At 40.1% G+C, this 23146-nt stretch overlaps 1 protein-coding gene across 3 annotated transcripts in view; it reads right to left on the bottom strand.

Moving 5' to 3' along the window:
* Positions 1-22504, bottom strand: part of OSBPL1A (oxysterol binding protein like 1A) — a 246521-nt gene extending 224017 nt beyond the window's left edge. Inside the window, exons 1-2 of one of the 3 annotated variants that reach the window (XM_047086888.1) lie at positions 22339-22504; positions 3321-3443 (exon numbers count right to left, since the gene is read on the bottom strand). In XM_047086888.1, coding sequence (XP_046942844.1) covers positions 3321-3441 — 121 coding nt within the window. In that variant the 5' untranslated portion in view covers positions 3442-3443; positions 22339-22504. Of the gene's footprint in view, positions 1-755; positions 879-3320; positions 3444-22338 lie in introns of those variants that run through there. The other 2 variants (XM_047086890.1, XM_047086889.1) reach the window with 2 other exon arrangements.
* Between the last annotated feature and the right edge of the window lie 642 nt (positions 22505-23146).

Raw genomic sequence — 23146 nt, 5'->3', positions numbered from 1 at the left:
AAGAATATCTTTTTACTACTTACCACGGATATCCAAAAAATTTTGTTCAACAAATAAGAAATGTCAAATTGAGGAGTATTTACAAAGGACTGTACCCTACATAGAATACTGAAACACTGGGAAACACCAGCAGATACTATGGTAACATTCACATAACTTCACATTCAGAATTTCCAGCAAAGCAACAGGACACCACTACAGAATCACGTGTAGACATGGACAACACATGTTTTTATTTCGAAAGACCCTGTTTTGACCTCATTTTGCACTTAACTGATTACGTTCTTCTCATCAGCTTATCTTGTAACTCAGGCAGAAGACCCAGCAGGCAAAACATCCTGGAATGGGTACCAAAACCAGCCCCTCGAGCAAGGGGGACTGCCCAGACATGCCCATGCAATGCAGGACTGATCCCAAGACAATCCCACCTGACCTTTATTCTTTACTGCCCACCGGCACGCACCCACCACCCTTTGTTCCACGTTTTCCTCATTCAAACCTAGAAGTATTTTCAGCACTTTGGAGATAGCCTTTGGGACACTAGCCTGTCTCCTGGTGTTGGCCTCCTGGAAACAAATCCCTTTCTTGTTTTACCACCACTCGTCTCCCTCTTTGGATTTTGTCAGAAGTGAGCGCCTGAACCCCCCCGAACCACGGGCTCTGGCACCCTCGGGCCTCGGTTACAACTTTGCTTCCAGAACTTATTTCTTAGAACACTGTTAGAGTAGGCAGTTAGCTAGGTTCTAACAGGATACCTGTAGGCCAGCTGAGAGAAGTCATGGGCGGCTATCAGGAAAGTCAGAGGCCTGTTCTGGCAGCACTCCACAAGACGCTGGGTCAAACCACACAGAACCAAGGAGGCAGGAGCCCTGACCAGAAACCTAAGACCAAATACGGAAGAAAAGGCGCAAAACACTGCTTATTAGAATCCTCGCCTGAGTACTGAATGTTCCACCTCCTAGTTAACAACTGTCAATGACAGATAGAAACCCAGCCCCCAGGGTAGGCACCTCCCTCCCGGCCCTCCCACCCTCTAGCTCACCACTCTCACATCTCCAGACTATCTTTTTTGCTTTAATAAACTTTCCCGCTTTTGTAGCTCATCTGCTGTGTTACATATCTGTCCTTGAATTCCGTGACACCTTTTGGGATGGGCTGTGTTGAGATCCCAGAGCCAGGGGCTCCCCAGTTCACCCAGCAATAACACCACTCAGAATTTACATAAAGTATACTGTGCATATAAACATTAATTTTTGCAAGAAAGTCTCACCATTAGCAATAGACAGGACTGTAAACACACAACAGCTATAAGGAAAACAGATTAGATCCTTTGTCCCCCTATCCTAGAAATATTGGCCTTAACCTTCAGCTGCAGGCCATTGTTTCCTTCTGTCACTTTCAACTTGACACCAGTAATTCCTTCCAACCAATAACATCTCTATGTTGATTGTTAAGCTTTAATTCTTAAAGAATTATAGTACATTTTACCACTTTCTCAATGTCTCAGGGTTTGGAAAAACAAATCAGATAGCAAAGAAATCCTAGAAATGCCTGGTGCAAGGCTATCCCCACGGGGAAACACTACTCACATCGAGTCCCCTGGCCCCCATTCACTTCTACTGGTGAACTGCACATCACCTGGTAGGTCATCTTCTACATAAATCCTTTAAACTGCCCTTAAGACAAAGTCTGACTGACAGGAATAATGATGAAATTTTGAAGAAGCATTCACATCTATTTCACAGTTTTACATTTCCCATTAGATGACTTTCCACCAAGTAGCCTGGATATATAGGTAAGGATGGAAAGGGTAGATAAAGGGTCATTAGGATTATCAAATGCCAGGAATGTTTCTGGCATTCAAAATAGAATCCCAAGATAAAGATTAAGAACTAGTCTTTGCTAAAGGACCAGGAGGATTTTTACAATTCCTTTAGCATACCGAAAACAACTATTTTCTGACAACTCAGATCATAGTTTTCTCTCCACTGCAAATATAATAATCCTTCCCCAACATGGGTGAAGACATAAGGTTTGTTGCTCTAGGACAGAAGAATGTGACCCAGCAGAATAAAATATGCATCGGGGACAGAGGACTGTGAGAAAGGCACAAATGAAGAGACATGGTGCTCCTGTTCATGAGCCCAGAAAGCGAGATAAATCAAGGATACACCAAGAACAGGCAAGTGGCATCTGGGATGACATAGAAAGATATCCTAGCAACCACCTATCCCAGCACCCACCTGCAAGGTGGCCACAAAGTAACAGTCACGGAGCACCACTTGTATGACACACAGAGAGACACGAGTTTGAGTTTGTCCCAAGGGTCAGCTACAAATGCTTCAGGAGCACTGGGAAGACAAGGGTCACTGAGGAATCAAAGGCTATAGACACACACAACAAGGCTCATCTTTATTTTTAAACACCAGCTTGGGGGAGACAGGGCAAAGAGAGTTGAGAGGTTCTGGAAGACCAATCATTTATCAAAAAGCTACAAGATCGAGAAACCAAAAGATTAATATTTATTTAGTCCTCCATACTCCAAGAAGGAGAAGGTGCTTGTTGAAATATCAGAGCCATTTTAGAAGATAAATTTTCTCTGCACACCTGAGCATAACACATACAACCTTGCCACAGGTGCATTAGGATTTGGCTGCTATTTACCTTCCCTCACCCTTCCTGCCTGCAGGCCCTTGCCACCTGGACTGCCTCTCACCTCAGGACCTTGGCACATGTTGTATCTTCTCCCTTGAACACTTTTCTTCTCTATTTTCACCTGGTTAAGTTCTACACACTCTTTATAGATCACTTTAGAATCATTTCCTCTAAGAAGCTAATCCTTCTAGGTCCAGTTACAGGTCTCTCCTATGGGATCCCATGACACCCTGGGGTTCCATATTCTGGTACATATTTTGAAGTGTAGTCTATTAATCCTCTACACTAGTCTCAATGAGGCCAGGGATCCTGCCTAACACCACCTGCAAGGTACTTCACAGGACTCTGGGCATACACTGAACACTCAAACTGGTTGATTTAACCATAACACCCTATCATAGCGTGCATCTTGTAGGCTCAGGGTCACTCTTGTAGCTGATAAAATTGTCAGAGACCCTAAAGCTTAAGACTAGATCTCAATGTCTCGGACTTAGAACTATGAGGTACTACTAGGTAAAACTACTCTTTTACCTACTCTTATGAAGACTCTTTCTAGAAAAAGATCTGGGAATTTATTTCTAGCAAGACCAAAAAGATTAGTGCTAAATAAATGACAGAGTTGTGCATACTCAAGAAAAAGCTAAAAAAACTCACTCAAAGCTTACCTTTGCAATTAATGTCAGCAATTACTTGATTTCTTTCCATGGTTTCTAATAACTGTCGAACTTCTTTAGCATTGCCATTTCTGGCATGATGGAGAAGCTCCTGTTCTGCTTCAGTATTCATTTCTAGATTTAAAAATAATAATATTACTATTGAGTGATAGAATTACCTTTCGTATACTATCTGCTAATACAAAAAAAAAAAAAATCACTTTACAAGTAATAAGAACGATGTAAGAACTAAGTGAATCAGTTGCAGGGCCAGAACTTGACCTTCAGACTCCTTATCCTTTTTATTATTATTGAAAAGTGCACTAAACATTTGGGCAAGTTTCTTAATCTCTCAAAGCCTCAGTTTCCTTATCTGCAAAATAACCAACCTCATGAGCTGTTATATCATATTTGACAGAATGCTCTTAAAGGTATGAAATATTTTGCAAATGGTTAACGCAAACATTATATAACTAGATATAAAATTAAAATGTGGTCATTACAATAAAAATATCATAAGGCTGAAACATTAACATTTAAAACTTGTGCAAAACATCCTGAATAGGAAAAAAATCAAATTACAGATAAAAATCCTGGAGTGACCATAATTACAATTCCTTTGTTTCCTCTTTCATATTTTACTAAGCTTCAAAATATAGAGCACTACAACCAAATTTAAGCCATTTGTCAAAATAAGTAGCAATTCACAAAATATAAATTTCTTTCTTACTAATAAATGCAAATAAAACAATTTTTTGCCTACAAGATTAAATAAAAGATTATACACCTGAAACTAATGCAACATTGCATGTCAACTATAATTCAATTAAAAAAAAAAAAAGATGAAACATGCCTAATACTGTCATGGACAGGATATAAGCACCACTTGTCAATATCAAGTAAATTTCAAAATACACATACACTTGGGGGAAGATTCTACTAAAATGACTAGAGTATGGAAACACCAGCAATCTGTCTCCCCACCTAGATAACAACTGTACTGGCAGAATCTGCGTGATGTAACGGTTTTGGAACTCTAGGATCTTCTGAAGGCTTACAACCACCAGGGAAAGCTTGGAAGGGAACTGTAGTTAATTTATGTCAATTTAAGCTCTTAGCAAGGCAGCAGCTACCCATCTCCACCCCGAAATTCCCCCAGTGCATGCATTCCTGGAATGGCTTACAGGAACCAGGGTGAACAAAAAGATCCCCGTACTCCAAATATTGGAGAGCTGAGCTCTGATCACTGCTGCTTCTGATCAGAGATGCAGACAAGGAAGCAAGCAGACACACTTGTTGCATGCACCATCTCTCACTGCTTTTTTTTTTTTTTTTAATTTTTTTTTTCAACGTTTTATTTATTTTTGGGACAGAGAGAGACAGAGCATGAACGGGGGAGGGGCAGAGAGAGAGGGAGACACAGAATCGGAAACAGGCTCCAGGCTCTGAGCCATCAGCCCAGAGCCTGACGCGGGGCTCGAACTCACGGACCGCGAGATCGTGACCTGGCTGAAGTCGGACGCTTAACCGACTGCGCCACCCAGGCGCCCCCATCTCTCACTGCTTTAAGCCCCTCCAGCAGACTGAACTTCCAGGAGATTTAAAGGACCAGCATTCATTTTTGTCCCCCCCCACCACCCCCCCCCCGCCCCGCACCCGCCTTCATTTCTCCATTCTTCCCCCCACTACCCCCGCCCCCACGTAAGAGCCAGACACTAAACACTAGGGCACTGAAAAACAACAGCATTTATGGAGAAAATTAAAACATGACTGCTCACGACCACCAAAAGAAGACCTGAGAAGACCTTAAGTTTACAGCTCAGGCTGACCTCAGCACAGCCTACAATAATCCAAGAAAAATAACAACATATTAGAAAACTCGAGGAAGGAGGAGAATTTGCTATCTAGAGTTAGTACGTTAGATTCAAATGTCCAGTTTTCAATAATTAAAAAAGTTACAGGACATACAAAGAAACAGAAAAGTAGAGCCCAAAGGGAAAAACAAATCAATAGAAACGGTCCCTGAAGATCTGATGGCAAATATACTAGACAAAGGCATCAAAAAGATATTCAAAGACCTAAAGGAAGAGATGGTGGAAGACAAAATGCATAAATGAAATGAAAATATGAATAAAGACCAAAAAAAAACCTAAAAAGAAAGACGAAATTCTTGAACTGAAAAGTACTAATAACAAAAAATTCACTTGAGAGATTCAAAAGCTGATTTGTATTAGGCAGAACACTAAGAAAACTTGAAAGATAGGACACAGAAATTACTGAGTCTGGGGAACAGAAAGAAAAAAGACTGAAAACCAAACATAGCTTAAGAGACCTGTAGGACACCAACAGATCAACATGCATCATGAAAGTCTTAGAAGTGAGAGAACGAGGGTTGAGCAATTGGAGAAATAATAGCTGAATACTTCCCAAATTTGAGGGAAAAAACATGAATATAAACATCCAAGAAGGTCAATGAACTCTAAGGGGAACTCAAAGAGATATGCTACACAATCCAACTTTCAAAACAGAAAATCTCGATAGCAGGAAAGAAGCTAAATCATCACATACAAGGGATCCAGGGTAGGAAGACTGGTAGATTTCCCATCAGAAACTTTGGAGGACAGAGAGCAGTATGCAAATATATTCAAAGTGCTGAAAGAAAAACTATCCTGTATCTGGCAAAACTGCTTTTCAAAAGTAAGAGAGAAATTAAGACATCCCAGAAAAATAAAAGCCGAGGCAGTTCATTACCACTAGACCTGCCTTTCAAGAAATGCTCAACAGAGTCTTACAAGGTAAAATAAAAGCACCCTAGACAGTAACTCAAAGCTATGTGGAGAAATAAACATTTATATTTGATAAAGGCAAACACATGCACAATTACAAAAGCTAGTGTTATTTTAGCAATGGTTTATAGGGGCGCCTGGGTGGTGCAGTCGGTTAAGCGTCCGACTTCAGCCAGGTCACGATCTCGCAGTCCGGGAGTTCGAGCCCGCGTCAGGCTCTGGGCTGATGGCTCAGAGCCTGGAGCCTGTTTCCGATTCTGTGTCTCCCTCTCTCTCTGCCCCTCCCCCGTTCATGCTGTCTCTCTCTGTCCCAAAAATAAACGTTGAAAAAAAATTTTTAAATAAAAAAAAAAATGGTTTATAGCTGTTCTTGTTTTCTACATGATTTAAGAGTAACGCATTTAAAGAAAAAAATATTGGATTAAAAATATAATTTTGTCTTCTAACTCCAAATCTTATTTTCTACATAATTTAAGGGACTAACACATTTAAAAGAATTATTTTTGTTTTGGGTACAGAGTGTACAAAGATGTAATTCTGTGACATCAGTAGCCAAAAGGGGTGGGAACAGAGCATAAAGGAGCAAGGTGTGTGTGTGTGTGTGTGTGTGTGTGTGTGTGTGTGTGTGTGTGTGTTATTTAAGTTAAACTAGTATAAACTCAAATTAGTGTTATAACTTTAGGATGATAAATGTAATCTCCATGGTAACCCTAATCCCCCCAAAATAACTACAGAATCTACAGAAAAGAGAATACTTTAAATATTTCAGTATTTAAAAAAATGAAATTTCAAGGAATTCTAAATAGCCAAAACAATCTTCAAAAAGGAGGCAATGCTAGAGGACTTACGCTTCTGGATTTCAAAACTTATAACAAAGCTAACGTCAAACACTGTGGTACTAGCATAAAGACGGACATACAGAACAATGGAATAGAACAGAGAAGCCAAATAAACCCTTGTGTATATGGTCAATGATTCTTTACAAGACTGACGACATGATTCAACAGTCTTGTCAACAAATGGTGCTGGTAAAACTGAAAATCCACATGGAAAAGAACAAAGTTGAACTTTTACCTAACATCATATTTAAAAACTAATTCAAACTGGATCAAAGATCTAAATGCAAAACATAAAACAATGAAAGTCTTAGAAGAAAACACAGGGCAAATGCTTCATGACATTGGTTTTGGCAATGATTTCTTGGATAGAACAAAGGCATGGGTAACAAAAGAAAAAATAGACAAAGTGGACATTATAAGAATTTTTAAATTCTGTGCATCAAAAGCCACTAGCAGAGTTAAAACACAAACCACAAGATCAGAGAAAATATTTGCAAATCATATCTGATAAGGGATTAATAACCAAAATACACAGAGAACTCCTAAAACTCAAACAAAATCCAGTTCAAAAACAAAGTACTTGAATAGACATTTCTACAAATATACACATGGCCAATAAGGACATGAAAAGTTGTTTCCCATTACTGATCATTAGGAAAAGGCAAATCAAAACTACAATGAGCTACCATCTCACACCCAATAAGACGACTACTATGGGGAAAAAAAAACCAAACAAACAGAAAACAAGTGTTGTCAAGGATGTGGAGAAATTAGAATCCTGTGCACTGTTGGCAGGAATGTAAAATGGTACAGCCACTGTGTAAAACAGATTAGCAATTCCTCAAAAAATTAAAACCAGAACTACCCTATAATCTGGCAATTCCACTTCTGGGTATACACCCAAAAGAACTGAAAGTGGGGGTCTCAAAGAGGTATTTGTACATCTGTGTTCAGAGCTGCATTACTCATAATAGCTAAAACATGGAAGCTATACAAGTGTCCACCAGGAGATGAACAGTTAAGCAAAATGTGGTATATAGGTACAATGGAGTATTTTTCAATCTTTAAAAAGAAAGACGTTTTTGCAATATGCTACATGAATGAACCATGAGGACATTATGCTAAGGGAAATAAGCCAGTCACAGAAAGACAAATACTGTATGATTCCACTTTTATGAAGTACTTTGAGCACAGTAGTCAAAAGAGAAAGAAAACGGAATGGTAATGGCCAAGGGCTTGGGGGAGAGGAGAATGGGGATTTATTGGGTACAGAGTTTCAGTTTTATAAGAAAAGTTCTCACGATGGATGATGGTGATGGTAGCACATATTATTTATGTATTTAATACCACAAACATTTTTAAGATGGTAAATTATATCTTATGCATATTTTACAATTTAAAAAATATGTTAAAAAATTACACATACACCATTTCCTTTCCCAGGGCAATTCTACTTCTAGGAATCTATGCTATAGAAATACAGAAGATTATTTCATAAGCACATTCATAAGGATTGCTTTATTTACAGTAGTGAAAAAGGTATTAAGAAGTCCATGTCCATCAATAGGCAACTGGTTAAATAAATCCCCTAAGGCTAAAAGAAATGCTCTACAGACTAGAGGATGGAAGACCGTCGGAGGACGGTTTCAAAAAGTAGCAGCCTATGTACAGTGAACAGCATGACTTCCAGCTCTTTCTTAATCAGCATTCCTAATGCTGACAAGCCAGGCTCCACCCACTGGGAGGAGACTAAGCTGGTGACAGTCCCTAAAGGATAACATATTCCAAGAGGACACCAGCAGCTCCCAACAAGAAGCTAAGCCAGATGAATCTTAGTAAAAATGGCAGTTAACAAGGCTCCCCTACTTTCTCAATTTCCAGTCAGCTTTCAAGTTCCTCATTCTTAAATGCCAATAGCTAAGGGCGACAAGACATCTGAGTAAAACCTCTAAAACATGAAAGAGTCTAAAAACCAAAGAGGGGGTAAAAAAAAAAGCAACTTGAAAAAAAGTTCAGAGAGTAAGTTAAATAAAACCTAATCTTTGGAGAATAACATTGTATTCTGAAACAAAACCAAGATACTATATTAAAATACAAAACTGCAGAAAAAATATATTTGAGTATTAAGAATAATAGCAAAAAATATCAAAGAAACCAGGAGCTAGTCCTTTTAAAAGATCAATCTTGGGGCACCTGGGTGGCTCAGTCAGTTAAGCGTCTGACTTCAGCTCAGGTCATGATCCCATGGTTGGTGGGTTCAAGCCCCACATCAGGCTCTGTGCTGACAGCTCAGAGCCTGGAGCCTGCTTTGGATTCTGTGTCTCCCCCTCTCTCTCTGCCCCTTCCCCTACTTATGCTTTGTCTCTCTCAAAAACAAACATTAAAAAAAAATTAAGGATCAATCTTTAGCAAGACTAAAAAAAAAAAAAAAGATAACTCAAAATCAGAAAGAGGAGAAATAACATCACAAAATTACAAAGGATTGTAAGAAATTATTGTGAAAAATTAGTGCTAACATATTGGACAGAAGAAATGGATAAATTCCTAGAAACATGTAACCTTCCAAAACTGAATCAAGAAGAAACAAAAAATTTGAACAGACCAATTATCAGCAAGGAAATTGAATCAGTAATCAAAAAATTTCCCAAAGCAAAAGTCCAAGACCAGATGGCTTCATAGAATGAATTCTACCAAACATTTCAAGAAATGATAATCCCTATTCCCAAACTATTCCAAAAAATAAAAGAGTAAGGAAAGCTTCCAAGTTCATTCTATGAAGTCAGCATTACCCCAATACCAAAACCAGATAAAGACACTACAAAAAAAAAAAAAAAAAAAAGAGAGAGAGAGAGAGAGAACACTATAGGCCAATCTCTCTGGTGAACACAGATGCAAAAATCCTCAATGAAGTATTAGCAAACCAAATCCAACAATACATCAAAAAAAACAAAAAACACACATCACAATCAAATGGGATTTACTCCTGGGATGCAAGGGTAGTTCGATATTCAGAAATCAATCAACATGATACATCAACGAGAAGTGATCATATGGTTTTTATTCTTTCACTATATGTAGAAAAAACATTTAACAAAGTATGACCCCCTTTCTTGACAAAAGTCCTCAACAAAGTAGGTTTAGAGGGAATACCCCTCAACATAATAAAGGCCATATATGAAAAACCCACAGCCAACATCATAGTGGTGAAAAACAGAGCTTTTCTTCTCAGATCAGGAACAAGACAAGGATATCAACTCTTACCACTTTTATTCAACATAGTAGTGGAAGTCCTAGCAACAGCAATCAGACAATAAAAAGAAATAAGAGGCATCCAAATTTATAAAGAAGTAAAACTTTCACTATTTGCAGATGATGTGATACTATATATAGAAAACCCTAAAGACTCCACCAAAAAACTACCAGAACTTATAAATGAATTCAGCAAAATTGCAGGATACAAATATACAGAAATTCATTGAAATTCTATACACTAATAATGAAGTAGCAGAAAGTGAAATTAACAATCTCATTTACAATTTCAACAAGAATTTAAAAATATCTAGGAATGCACTTAACCAAGAACATGAAAGAGCTATAGTCTGAAAACTATAAAACACCAATGAAAGAAATTTAATATAACAAAACCAAATGGAAAGATATTTCATGATCATGGGTTGGGAGAATACGGTTTTTTGTTGTTTTTTGTTTTTAGAGAGAATCCTAAGCAGGCTCCAGACTCAGTGCAGAGTCCAACATAGGGCTCAATCCCGTGACCCCAGGATCATGACCTGTGCTGCCATCAAGAGTCAGATGCTCAACTGACTAAGCCACCCAGGCGCCCTAGGAGAGCAATGTTGTTAAAATGACTACACTACCCAAAGCAGTCTACACATTTAATGCAACCCCTGTCAAAATACCAACAGCATTTTTCACAGAACTAAAACAAACAATCCTAAGATTTGTATCGAACCACAAAAGACTTCAACTAGCCAAAGCAATCTTGAAAAACAATAAAACCGGAGGTATCACAATCCTAAATTTCAACACATACTACCAAGCTGTAGTAATCAAAACAGTATGGTACAGGCAAAAAAAAAAAAAAAAAAAAAACAGACACATAGATCAACAGAACACAATAGAGAGCCCAGAAATAAACCCACAGTTATGGTAAATTCATCTTCAACAAAGGAGACAGTAATAGGCAATGGGAAAAATACAGTCTCTAACAAATGATGTTGGGAAAACTGGACAGCTACATGCAAAAGAATGAAACTAGATCACTGTCTCATACCATACATAAAAATAAACTTGAAATGGATTAAAGATCTAAATGTGAGGTATGAAACCATAGAAATCATAGAAGAGAGCACAGGCAGTCATTTCTCAGACACTGGCCATGGAAACATTTTTCTAGATGTGTCTCCTGAGGCAAGGAAAAAAAAAAAAAAGGCAAAAACACACTACTGGGACAATAACAAAATAAAAAGCTTCTGCACAGCAAAGGAAATAATCAACCAACAAAACTAAAAGGCAACCTACTGAATGGGAGAAGATATTTACAAGTGACACATCCAATAAAAGGTTAGTATCCAAAATATATAAAAAACTTAGAGACTCCTGGCTGGCTCATTTGGAGGACACTGTAACTCTTGATCTTGCAGTCATGAGTTCGAGCCCCACAATGGGTGTAAAGATTATTAAAAGATATGTTATATATTATACATATTATAAAAAACTTATATAACACCAAAAAAATAACCCAATTAAAAAATGGGCAGAAGATATGAACAGACATTTCTCCAAAGAAGACATACAGATGGCCAATGGACACATGAAAAGATGCTCAACATAATCCATCATCAGGGAAATGAAAATCAAAACTAGAATGAGATACCACCTCACACCCGTCAGAACAGCGAAAATCAATAACACAAGAAACAGCAACTGTTGGCGAGGATGTGGGGAAAGAGGAACCTTTTACATTGTTGGTGGAAATGCAAACTGGCACAGCCACTGTGGAAAACAGTATGGAGGTTCCTCAAAAAACTAAAAATAGAACCACCCTAGGGGTGCCTGGGTGGCTCAGTCAGTTAAGCATCCGACTTCATTTCAGGTCATGATCTCACAGTTCGTGGATTCAAGCCCCACATCATGCTCCGTGCTGACAGCTCAGAGCCTGGAGCTTACTTGAGATTCTGTGTCTCCCTCTCTCTCTGTCCCTCCCCTGCTTGTGCTCAGTCTCTGTCTCTCAAAAATGAATAAACATTTTTTAAAAAATAGAACTACCCTACATTCCAGGAATAGCACTACTGGGTATTCACCCCCAAAAACTGAAAACACTATTTCAAAGGGATACGTGTACCCCTATGTTTACTGCAACATTATTTACAACAGCCAAACTTTGGAAGCAGCTCAAAGGTCCCTTAATAGATGAATGGATAAAGAAGATGTGTGTATACACTACCCATCCACATGATGGAATATTATTCCGCCATAAAAAAATGAAATCTTGCCATTTGCAACAACACGGATGGAGCTAGAGTATGATACTAAACAAAATAAGTCAGAGAAGGACAAATACCATATAACTCATGTGGAATTTAAGAAACAAAACAAATGAGCAAAGGGGGGAAAACGAGAGACACAAAGAAACAGCGTTCTGCCTATAAAGAACAAATTGATGGTTACCAGAGGGAAGGTGCATAAGGGAAAGGGGGAAATCAGGGATGGAGATTAAAAAACACACTTATGACGAACAAAATAAAATGATAAAAATAAAAATAAACCTTACCCACTTAAACAGTCCACAGTAATATATTAACCACAACAGTTGCTCATAAATGCTGGGACTGGGATTAAAATGTACCTAACAAATGTTTATTAATACCTACCAAAGATGGGCTGCCTGCAGGAGGCACTGGAGGTACAGTGATGACGACACAGTCTCTGCCTCTCAGAAACAGGCCAACCACCAGACCAACATGTGCCACGAACAGTAACGTGTTCAAGGGACAGGCCAACCACCAGACCAACATGTGCCACGAACAGTAACGTGTTCAAGGGACAGGCCAACCATCAGACCAACATGTGCCACGAACAGTAACATGTTCAAGGGACAGGCCAACCATCAGACCAACACGTGCCACGAACAGTAACGTGTGCAAGGGACAGGCCAACCACCAGAGCAGCATGTGCCACGAATAGTAACATGTCCAAGGGACAGCAGCTGTTCAGGAGAAAGCATGGTGCGTTCTTCGTCTGCATCAGTTATAGAAGGAATCACAGAGAAGGTGACGTTTAAGCTGGAGCCTGAAGAATGACAAGTTCTTTGGGGCGCCTGGGTGGCTCAGTCGGTTAAGCGACTGACTTCGGCTCAGGTCATGATCTCACGGTTCATGAGTGCGAGCCCTGCATCGGGCTCTGTGCTGACAGCTCAGGGCCTGAAGCTTGCTTCAGATTCTGTGTCTCCCCCCCCCCCCTTCATGCTCTGTCTCTGCCTGTCAGTAATAATAAATAAACGTTAAAAAAAAAAAAAAAAAAGAATGACAAGTTCTCTAAGACCAGCAGCGTGAAGAAAGTTGCTAATGTGGACAACCCTGGGTGAAGTTGTGTGAGCCCATGCTGGACATGGGGAGTCTGAGATTCCTGTGGGAACTGGAGAAGGATATGTCCAGAGAGCAGCATGAGGAGAAGCACCCAGTTGTAGGCTAGAATTCACACAGCAGGACTTTCAGCCAAGCAGTGGTCATTAAAGTCACAGGAGTAAATGAGATCCCTCATCTAGAGGAGACCAACATTTAAGGGGAAGGAGGCCTGTGACTACAATCTAGCAGAGAAGGACTAAGGTTGGAAAAGGGGACAGAAAAGGGTGACAGCACCGAAACCAAGAGAAGACCGAGTTTCAAAGGGGCCAGATGGGTGTGAAATGGTAAAGGAAGCACAGGACCAGGTGTGAAATCACTGGTTGGTCTGGTGAATCGGAGGTCACTGATGAGCTCAAGGGTACATCCAGTGGAAATGACACAGGCAAAAGCAGATGTAGGTACACTGAGGACTGAATGAGGGATGCTAAGGAGAGAGGACACCAGACTCCTTTAGAGGAACTTTGTTCTGAGGAGCTAGTGTTAGCTCCAGAGTTAGGATAGCTGGGCACGTGTTTACAGGCTGTGAGGCAAGGGCCAGAAACAGGAAAAGCTTGATGTATAAGAGAAAGGAGGGGTGCCGGACTGAAAAGATCCTAGAGGTGCCTAAAGTAAGTGGATGAACAGCCTAAGAGAAGGGAGCATGGCACTGAGGCCAGGGACAGGGGGATGGTACTTGAGGGGCCGGTGGGCAAAGCTAGGCAGCCCAGGAAGATCTCCTGTCCTATGGCCACCAATTTCCTCAGAACAGAAACAGATTCTTGGGTATCTTAACAGGGGAGAGAACTCTTACTACAAGACAGGATGGGTGGGTGGAGAGGTGTAATAGAGGTAAATAAAATACAGATTATTTTGAAGGGAACCAGGCCAGTTAAATCTCACCAAAACCGGGAGAAAAAAAAAAATCTCTTGTTGCTCTCTGCTTAACTCCCATAGATTTTAATGCAGGTGCCTGTTTGATTAAAAAACATTCTTAAAGCAATTTGGACATTCTGTCATTTACAAAGCAATTTTAACACCACATCTATCAAAACGAATTAGTCTATCAGCAGGCCAAGCCAATTCCAAAGGTTCGCAGACTGTAACATTTAGGACTTAAGTAGTACCCTTAATGATAAATCCAAAATGCATTTTCCTTACATTGCTCTTGTAAACTTCTATTACCCTAGAAAGGAGTAGCAGGAGTAGGAAGGGGATTGACACTTTCTCCTATCTCCCTATAGAAACAAGTCTATAAAATCACATAAACATTTAAATATACATTTTTTTAAGGTTTATTTTGAGAAAGAGCACAAGCAGGGGAGGGGCAGAGAGAGAGGGAGAGAGAGAATCCCAAGCAGGCCCCACACTGTCAGCAGAGAGCCTGATGCGGGGCTCAAACCCATGAAGCTGTGAGATCATGACCTGAGCTGAAACCAAGAGTCAGAGGCTTAGAGCCACCCAAGCATCCCCGAATCACATATACATTTAAAACTTACATCCGTGAACAAATCATTGCGTGTTAGGAGCAGAAAACAGTAAGAATATATTTTAGCAAGATAATTTCTCAGTGGCTCTAACACAAAAGTTAGCACAACTCCAAAAATACCTGTAATTTAAAAACTCAGTAAACTTCCTAAAATGCTAGCAGTGTGGCCACCATATTAATCTTTATGTTCCTTCCAACTAAGCTACAAAGAAACTGTTCCAAACCAAGGCATAAAACCATTCACAGCAACTTCTTTCTCCATTCAAAAATCACAACTCAGAGTCCACTGCTGAGGATGAAGACCTGAGCTTTAGAATATCCACCAGGATCTTAAACCATGTGCCTTCGGCGGGCATCCAGGTAGTCAGCACGGGCTGGGAAGGTGTCCGGCGTGACATGCCCAAGAAGCTGTGGCTCCCCTACCAGCACCAGGGCCACCCTCACCTTCCCAAGCACTTGTGTCCCACAAGGAGATGAAGCAGCAAACATTTCATTGAGGGCCGACAACATTCCAGGAATACTTGTCCTGACTTTGCTGGCTCATTAATGAGTAAAACCAGGCCTTATACTAGGGGGAACTTATAAATACTGTAGGGACAAGGGGCGCCTGGGTGGCTTGGTCGGTTAAGCGTCCGACTTCGGCTCAGGTCGTGATCTCACCATCCGTGAGTTCAAGCCCCGCGTTGGGCTCTGTGCTGACAGCTCAGAGCCTGGAGCCTGTTTCAGATTCTGTGTCTCCCCCTCTCTCTGCTCCTCCCCTGTTCATGCTCTGTCTCTCTCTGTCTCAAAAATAAACGTTAAAAAAGAAAAAAATTTAAAAAAAATACTGGAGGGACAAGTATACAAATCAATTACTATCCACCGCTCTCAAGAAGTCTGACTTGCCCTCTTCATTCCCAACCTCAACTAGATCCCTCACCATGTTTAGCACACATCAGTCTGCAAGTACTCATGTGGTCATTTCTTTGGCTCTCCTTACACTGCACTCCCTGTAAACTTGAATGGGACAAGGGTCTCATGTCTACTATGTTCCCCATCATATTCCTAGGACCTAACAATGTGCCTAGAACACAGCAGGTAATCAAACGTTAAATAGATAGATGGGCAGATGAATGGATGTGGATTCAGTTCTGAGAACAAAGCAATCATGCCTCCCTATAGGAAGGCCTAAAGGCAATGCCTTTAAGTGGTACACCTTTATCTAATAGCAATTAATGAAGGTTCTTTTTAATTTTTTTAATCCTTATTTATTTTTGAGAGTGAGTGAGTGGGGTAGGAACAGAGAGAGAGGGGGACACAGAATCCGAAGCAGGCTCCAAGTTCCAAGCCATCAGCACAGAGCCCAACGCAGGCTCAAACCTATGAACTGCAAGATCATGACCTGAGCCAAAGTCAGACACTTAACTGACTGAGCCACCCAGGTGCCCCTAAGGAAGGCTTTTTCTTATAGATCACAGAAAAAGAGACGTTTAAAAAAATCTACTCTAGGATTACTGAGGATTACTATTATTTAACTTGATGCATCTCTAATTTATAAATAAGCTGATATCTATGATTAATAGTTGACTTTAGAAGAAAAACAAAATAAAAGAATCCAAATTCACGTGCTGAACAGATTTTTAAAACAAACATTCATTCTTTGGAATCATAAGCTTAATTCAGAAAAGGGCTTGGTCCCTGATGTGTAAGAGAAAGAAAAAGACAAGCAATCCCTTAATGCAGCTGATCAGAATGGATCTGAGCCACAGCCTATCAGTATTGTATTTTTCATCATCACTCTGGATATTTTCAACTGCTCTTTCCACATTCATGCAATTCCAAGCTTTCTTTTTAAGATTAATGAGATTTTTAATGACCAAGAGAATGTTTTCAAGGCACTAACTAGACAACAGTTTGAGCTTCAAAAGCTGGGAGGCTACAGACTATTTTGCCTTGTTTCCTCACCTCCCAGGTCCACTGAGGAAGCTAGGCTTCTAAATTATTTTGTTGTTTTATAAACACTGTAAATCACCTAATTAGACTGGTCCCCATACTTGATAGTCTGTGCCACTAAATGCCCACTCAATACAGCAAATAAATTCTGTAGCCCTTACAACTCTGAGATCCTGGCAAAGACCCTAAAACTTGGAGCTTAAAGGACAGCAAGTCATAACTTGCTAAATTTGGCTGGAGATCTATCAAGTTGAACTGCTACTTTTCCTTAGTATTTAAGTTTAAGGTTTATAGACTCAATGTAGAAAATTCCTGGAGAAATCAAAGATAATGAAGTTTGAGGTGCCTGACTGGCTCAGCTGAGTAGGCTTCCAACTCTTGATTTCAGCTCAGGTCATGGTCTCACAGTTCATGAGTTCAAGCCCCACATCACGCTCCATGCTGACCGTGTGGAGCCTGCTTGGGATTCTCTCTCTCCCTCTCCCTCTCCCTCACTGCCCCTCCCCTGCTTGCGCGCTCTCTCTCTCAAAATAAACAAAAAAAATAAAAATAAAAACAAAGATAATCAAGTTCAACAAGCAGAGCTTATTCACCTGAGTGTCATAAACTCAAAATATTGTCTTCGAGTTCTTAATGGTATTTAAAAAGTTAATATTCAAAGACATCCATGCTAACTTTATTCAATAATACGCATAATATTTAACTGGGTATTATAAAATGTCAGGAAAGTATAGCAGTTTCTCAAAAACTAAGAGTTACCATATGACCCACAATATACCCAAAAGCATTAGAGCAGGGATTCAGATAATTGCTCACCCATGTTCATAGCATCATTCTTCACAATAGCCAAGAGGTGGAAGCAATCTAAGTGTCCAGTGACAGGTGAATAGAAAAAGTGTGGCATATACATACAATGGATTATTCAGCCTTGAAAATGAAGCAAATTCTGACACATGCTACATGGATGAAACTTGCACACATTATGCTAAGTGAAACTAGACACAAAAGGACAAATATTATATGATTCCATTTATATGAGGTACCTAGAATAGACAAATTCAGAGAGAAAACAGGATAGTGATTACTAGGAGCTGGAGGAGGGAGTGGGTAGTATTTAATGGTTACACAGTTTCTGTTTGGGATGTTGAAATAATCCTAGAGATGGGCAGTGGCAATGGTTGCACAATGATGTAAGTTACTTAATGCCTCTGAATAGTATACTTAAAAATGGTTAAAAGGGTAATTTTGTCATGTATATTTTACAATAAAAGAAATTCAGGAAGCATCTGAAATATGGTTCTTACAATTGTCAAATAGCTTTTGTACTATTAAAGTCAAAAGGAACCTAATTATTCAAAATTGACTACATATTGTGATTATTTAAAAAATTCTCAGGGGTGCCTGGGTGGCTCAGTCAGTTGAGCGTCTGACTTCAGCTCAGGTCATGATCCCACAATTTGTGGGTTCAAGCCCTGTGTCGGGTTCTGTGCTGACAGCTCAGAGCCTAAAGCCTGTTTCAGATTCTGTGTCTCCCTCTCTGCCCCTCCCCTGCTCGTGCTCTCAAAAATAAACATTAAAAAAAAAAATTAAAACTTTTCAGATACCGCTTTTATGCCTGGTATTATTACAACAATATTTGAAACACACTGTATGCTAGGAATTTGAATGAGAAACATTAAATGTAATTATGAACATATTTTATAAAATCTAACATAAAAATCTGTAGTGCACTTAGCACTGCTTTCCAATGTAGCTAGCTGCTTAGTGGTAGGAGTTATTTTTTCCCATTATTCTTTTAATGTGAGGGAAATATTAAAAATTGAACTATGTAAAAAACATGGCAATAGCAAGAAAATAAATTTTGTCCTCATTCTAACTCCTAGCAGTGATTTCTCTAACACGATCATATTCCTACACGTACGTATGTACACATATACACATATAAATGTATGTATACAACTATAAATTTGGGATAACAATTACACAAATACATTGTTTTAGAAACTCAACGGTGGTAGATTCATATTTAACTTAATGCTGATTTTAGAAATAAAAAAAAAAAACGGAAAGTACAGAGGTAAAGTTATTTGCCAATAAAGCCAAAACCAGAATCTAGAACTTCTAATCAAGGCACATTATGTTATTAAAGCTATACATTTCATAAAACTCAATTCGGCCTCTAAAACTAAAGGCCATTGATTCTAGTTATTGTTCCTGTGTGAACATTAAGAAAGTTAAATCTGATTTATACCTTAATCCTCTCATTTTTAGAAGCCTTATTCACTAAAAGGAGGTAGCCAAAACATGGCAATTTAAGGAAAACAAATTATCAAGTCTATTTTAGGAGGCACTCACTTCTTTCTTTCAAAAAGGTAAAGTTCAATTAAAAGTCACTTAATTTTTAATTCAATGAAACTTTATAAATTCCTTCCAATAAGACTTTGTGCACTGATAAACAGCCTTGTGTCCTTGGGAGGAGAAATGATAGAGAAGTAATTGAGATTGTAGTAACACTACAGTTTGTAAACTGTAGTGACATTTGACATATTTATACTACCTTCTCTACTCATACTTGTTATACACCCACATGGACTTAGATGCTATTCCACCACAGAAGAACAATCCCACTTCCTGTGTATTTATTTTACCTTTATTTGGTTGAAAGTGTTAATCAAAATTTGTGAAAATTATGTAAGCTTCTCGGCCTTGCTTTATGAAATCGTTTAAGCTAACCTTAGGTTGCTACACATTTTATGTGCTTCAATAACCAAGAACCCTTAGATGCAACCCTGATTTGCATTTGAACTGGATAGATTCTTAAAACTGTTAACTACTGTTTCAAACAGTTTGGATCTGTAGAAGCAAAGGGCAGACAAGTCCACACATTAGACAAATCCAGTTTTGGATAGTAAAAATACTCTAACAATGAGCTTAATTGTTACCTTTTAATGATAAAATTCCCTAAATTTTAGATAAAATGTATTTAAATGTTTTCCACTTTTATTATTTCACACTTGAAAATCATCTTCCAAACTTAAATTATGTATATATAATACTGACCTGTTATCTACCATATAGTCAGAAGTTTCTCTTTAAAGAAAAACTTTAAATAACAAAGTGAAAACATGTGGTTACTTTCCACTGTCACATGATAGGAAAATGGACAAAGACTGTTTTCACTACATAGGAATTTCCTATTTGCTGGCTGATATGTACAAGAACTCACAGCCAGTGACCTAGTAGTTCCTCTTACTAAAAGCGTAAAAATTGTATGGTGACAGATGGTAACTACACTTATTGTGGTAAGCATAGCTTAATATACAGAATTGTGCAATAATTACATTGTACACCTGAAACTAATCATTATATGTCAACTATACTTCAAGGAAAAAAGCTTTAAAACTACTTCTAATACTTGCCCACCTTATTAGTGGTTGAGATCAGATAAGTGAGGGAAAATCCAACATTTCTAGGGATCAAGAGCATCCTAAAAGATACTTCTATGGCATCGTGATCATCAATATAAACTGCACAGACTGCATCTTTTCTATCACTTCATTAATGAATTCTGGCAAGACTGGTATAAGCTGGTGACTACACTGCTAACACCTGCCCGCTTTCTGGGAACTGGAAAGAACTTACTAGTCATCAATAAAGTTCTGATTACCACTAGACTTGGCTTGAAAGAACTGACAAGGTTCCTAACCCCTTCAAATTTCTCATGTGCACTTGCTACCTCATTCTTTCCTTAAGCTGATTTCTACCTTCTACTACTTTTCTCAGTGAATACATGCAATGTACAATACCTCAGCTTTTTAGTGAGGTCAAGAGGTAAGAAAGGGCCACAGAGTTCCAACCTGAAAAGATTATGATTAAATATACAGATGTTTCTGTAAGTTAAATAAAGCCACAAGAAGAAAAGTTTTAATTTATCTAACAGACACTGCACCATGTTATCCCTCAAAACCAAAATAAAACAAAACCAGCTGTATTCTCCTACCTACTTCTTGATTCTAAACATGTATTCCCCTTTGTCCTAAGGGCAGAGTGGGGGGAGCGTACTTTTGTAGAAACATCCAGCTGCTCTGAATTACAGGTGTTAAGTACGCTTGAATAATACCGCCAAGACCAGGATTAGCCACCCGCCATAAATTTCCACTGACAAGATTCTGAGATATTTAGCAAGTGTCATCTGACAAACTGACCTTGGCAGAAGACGACACAGAATTACAGCAACTGATTCAGATAAATCTACTCAACTTGCGGCAGTTACCTCCTGTTTTGACTATCAAATTTCAGTGCTGCCAGGGAGAAAAAGGTGATAAAATTTAAAACTGTTACTGACACTTTTCTTGTCTCCTGTAGATTGTAGATAGAGCCCCTAGTTTAGAACTAGGGGATGCAGACAAGGTGGATTTTGTAACCATTCTGTAATTATCACAGAGATCTTTAAAATTTTCAGCTGCGGGATGCAGAAATTATACCTACAATACTGGCTGCATAAAATTTGTTGTTCTCAGGGTTAGAACGCAAACATTGCTAGCCCTCAAAATAAATCGACAAATTTTCCAAATGCTTAAAGAGGTGAGGATATTCCGAACTCTATCAAGAATGCAACAACTACAATACTAAGGCTTCAGGGGAAACGCATCACTGATTTTAGGTATTACCAACAACTATCCACAAGAGCCTAGTAACTGTGCTAAATTCGAGCAGTCTCCACTTAGTATCACATTGCCAGCAATTCAACTTCACAATATAGTCTGCATAAAGCAACGACTTTGACAACGAAAAACTAATATTAACTAAATCAGAATAACCCCTTTAACGCCTTTTGCCAATCAATAGGGCCACCAGGCAAATGAATCATTGTTTCTACTGTGCAGCTGCAATCTTTCATACTGTCTATCCCTTTGATAGTCTTCCATGCTGGTCGAAGTGACCACGAGGTACACTGAGAGAATGGTCACATGGACAGCTCGTGACTTCCACTGAGAATCAATCCTCTCCTCATGGTAGTAGGAAACTAAAAGTTATGATGCACACATCAGAGTACCGAGAAAGCACACGGCCGATGACTTGGTAGGGAATGCATGTAGCACTAGCACAAGTCGTTGCACCCCGAGGGGGAGTGCAACAAACGCCAGCATCTCACTACTTTTAACAACTAAGTTCGTTGCAGCATTGGAGAGCCGGCGGCCACACAGTAGCCGAGCCGGGGGTGGGAGCCCAGCATCGCCACGACTCAGTCCTCGGAGACGCGCGCGCGAGGCCCGCGCACCCCCCACCAGGGGAGGACAGATCTTCCCCGCGCACCAGGCAGGGGGGAACGCGCTCGCACAGGAACCAGGCACGGAAACTGACCTACGCGGTCACCCGGGCTCCCAGAGCTCCCGGGGTGGGGGCCACGACCGCAGGCTTCCCCACGTCGATGAAGCGGCCGTCACCAACTCTGGCTGGCACTACCGGAGGACTCGCGGCCCCGCGGAAGGACTGTCTCCCGAGTCCCGGAGCCCGGAACGGGGCGGAACGCGAGACAGTCAAGCGCCACTCTGCGAGGTGACGCCGCCCCTCCCCGCCGCCAGCGTCAGGAGCGCGCGCGCGCGCGCCCGGTTTATTTGCGCGGGGCCCGTGCAGCACGTGACCGGCGCGCTGGCCTCTAAGCGTGCGGGTAGCACGCCGAGGCCCCGCCCCTGCAGGCCCCGGGCCCAGGTTTTGCCAAGGGCTGCCGGGAGTTGCAGAGGCTCGTGCTTTTCTCCCCAAACCCCTGACTTAGAAGAAAGGGTGGGCCTGATACTTACGAGCTGTGGCGGGGAGAGAAATGGCCCCCTCCCCGGCCGAAGTGAATATAAATACTGGGTTCAGGCTCTGGAAATTTGTCAGTAAACAAATACATCACACAGCTGCCCGCGTTTTTTCTTTCCTTGACTTTACCCGAGGGAACTTAATTGGCTTTGTGAATTGGCTACACCTCTTTTTCTTTTCACGTGTCAAAGGATGGGCTTAAAATGCCATACAGGTGTAACTGTTACAAGATAAATACCAGCGAAGGATGCTTAAAGAGATGAGGATTTACGGGGCGCCTGGGTGGCGCAGTCGGTTAAGCGTCCGACTTCAGCCAGGTCACGATCTCGCAGTCCGTGAGTTCGAGCCCCGCGTCAGGCTCTGGGCT

This window comes from Lynx rufus, unplaced genomic scaffold (genome assembly GCF_022079265.1).
Source record: "Lynx rufus isolate CCGP_SWC_20201006 ecotype Redwood Valley unplaced genomic scaffold, mLynRuf1.p SCAF_22, whole genome shotgun sequence".
Taxonomy (NCBI): domain Eukaryota; kingdom Metazoa; phylum Chordata; class Mammalia; order Carnivora; family Felidae; genus Lynx; species Lynx rufus.
The sequence above is the reverse complement of the archived record's forward strand: the minus strand, read 5'-3'. Positions and strand labels throughout refer to the sequence as shown.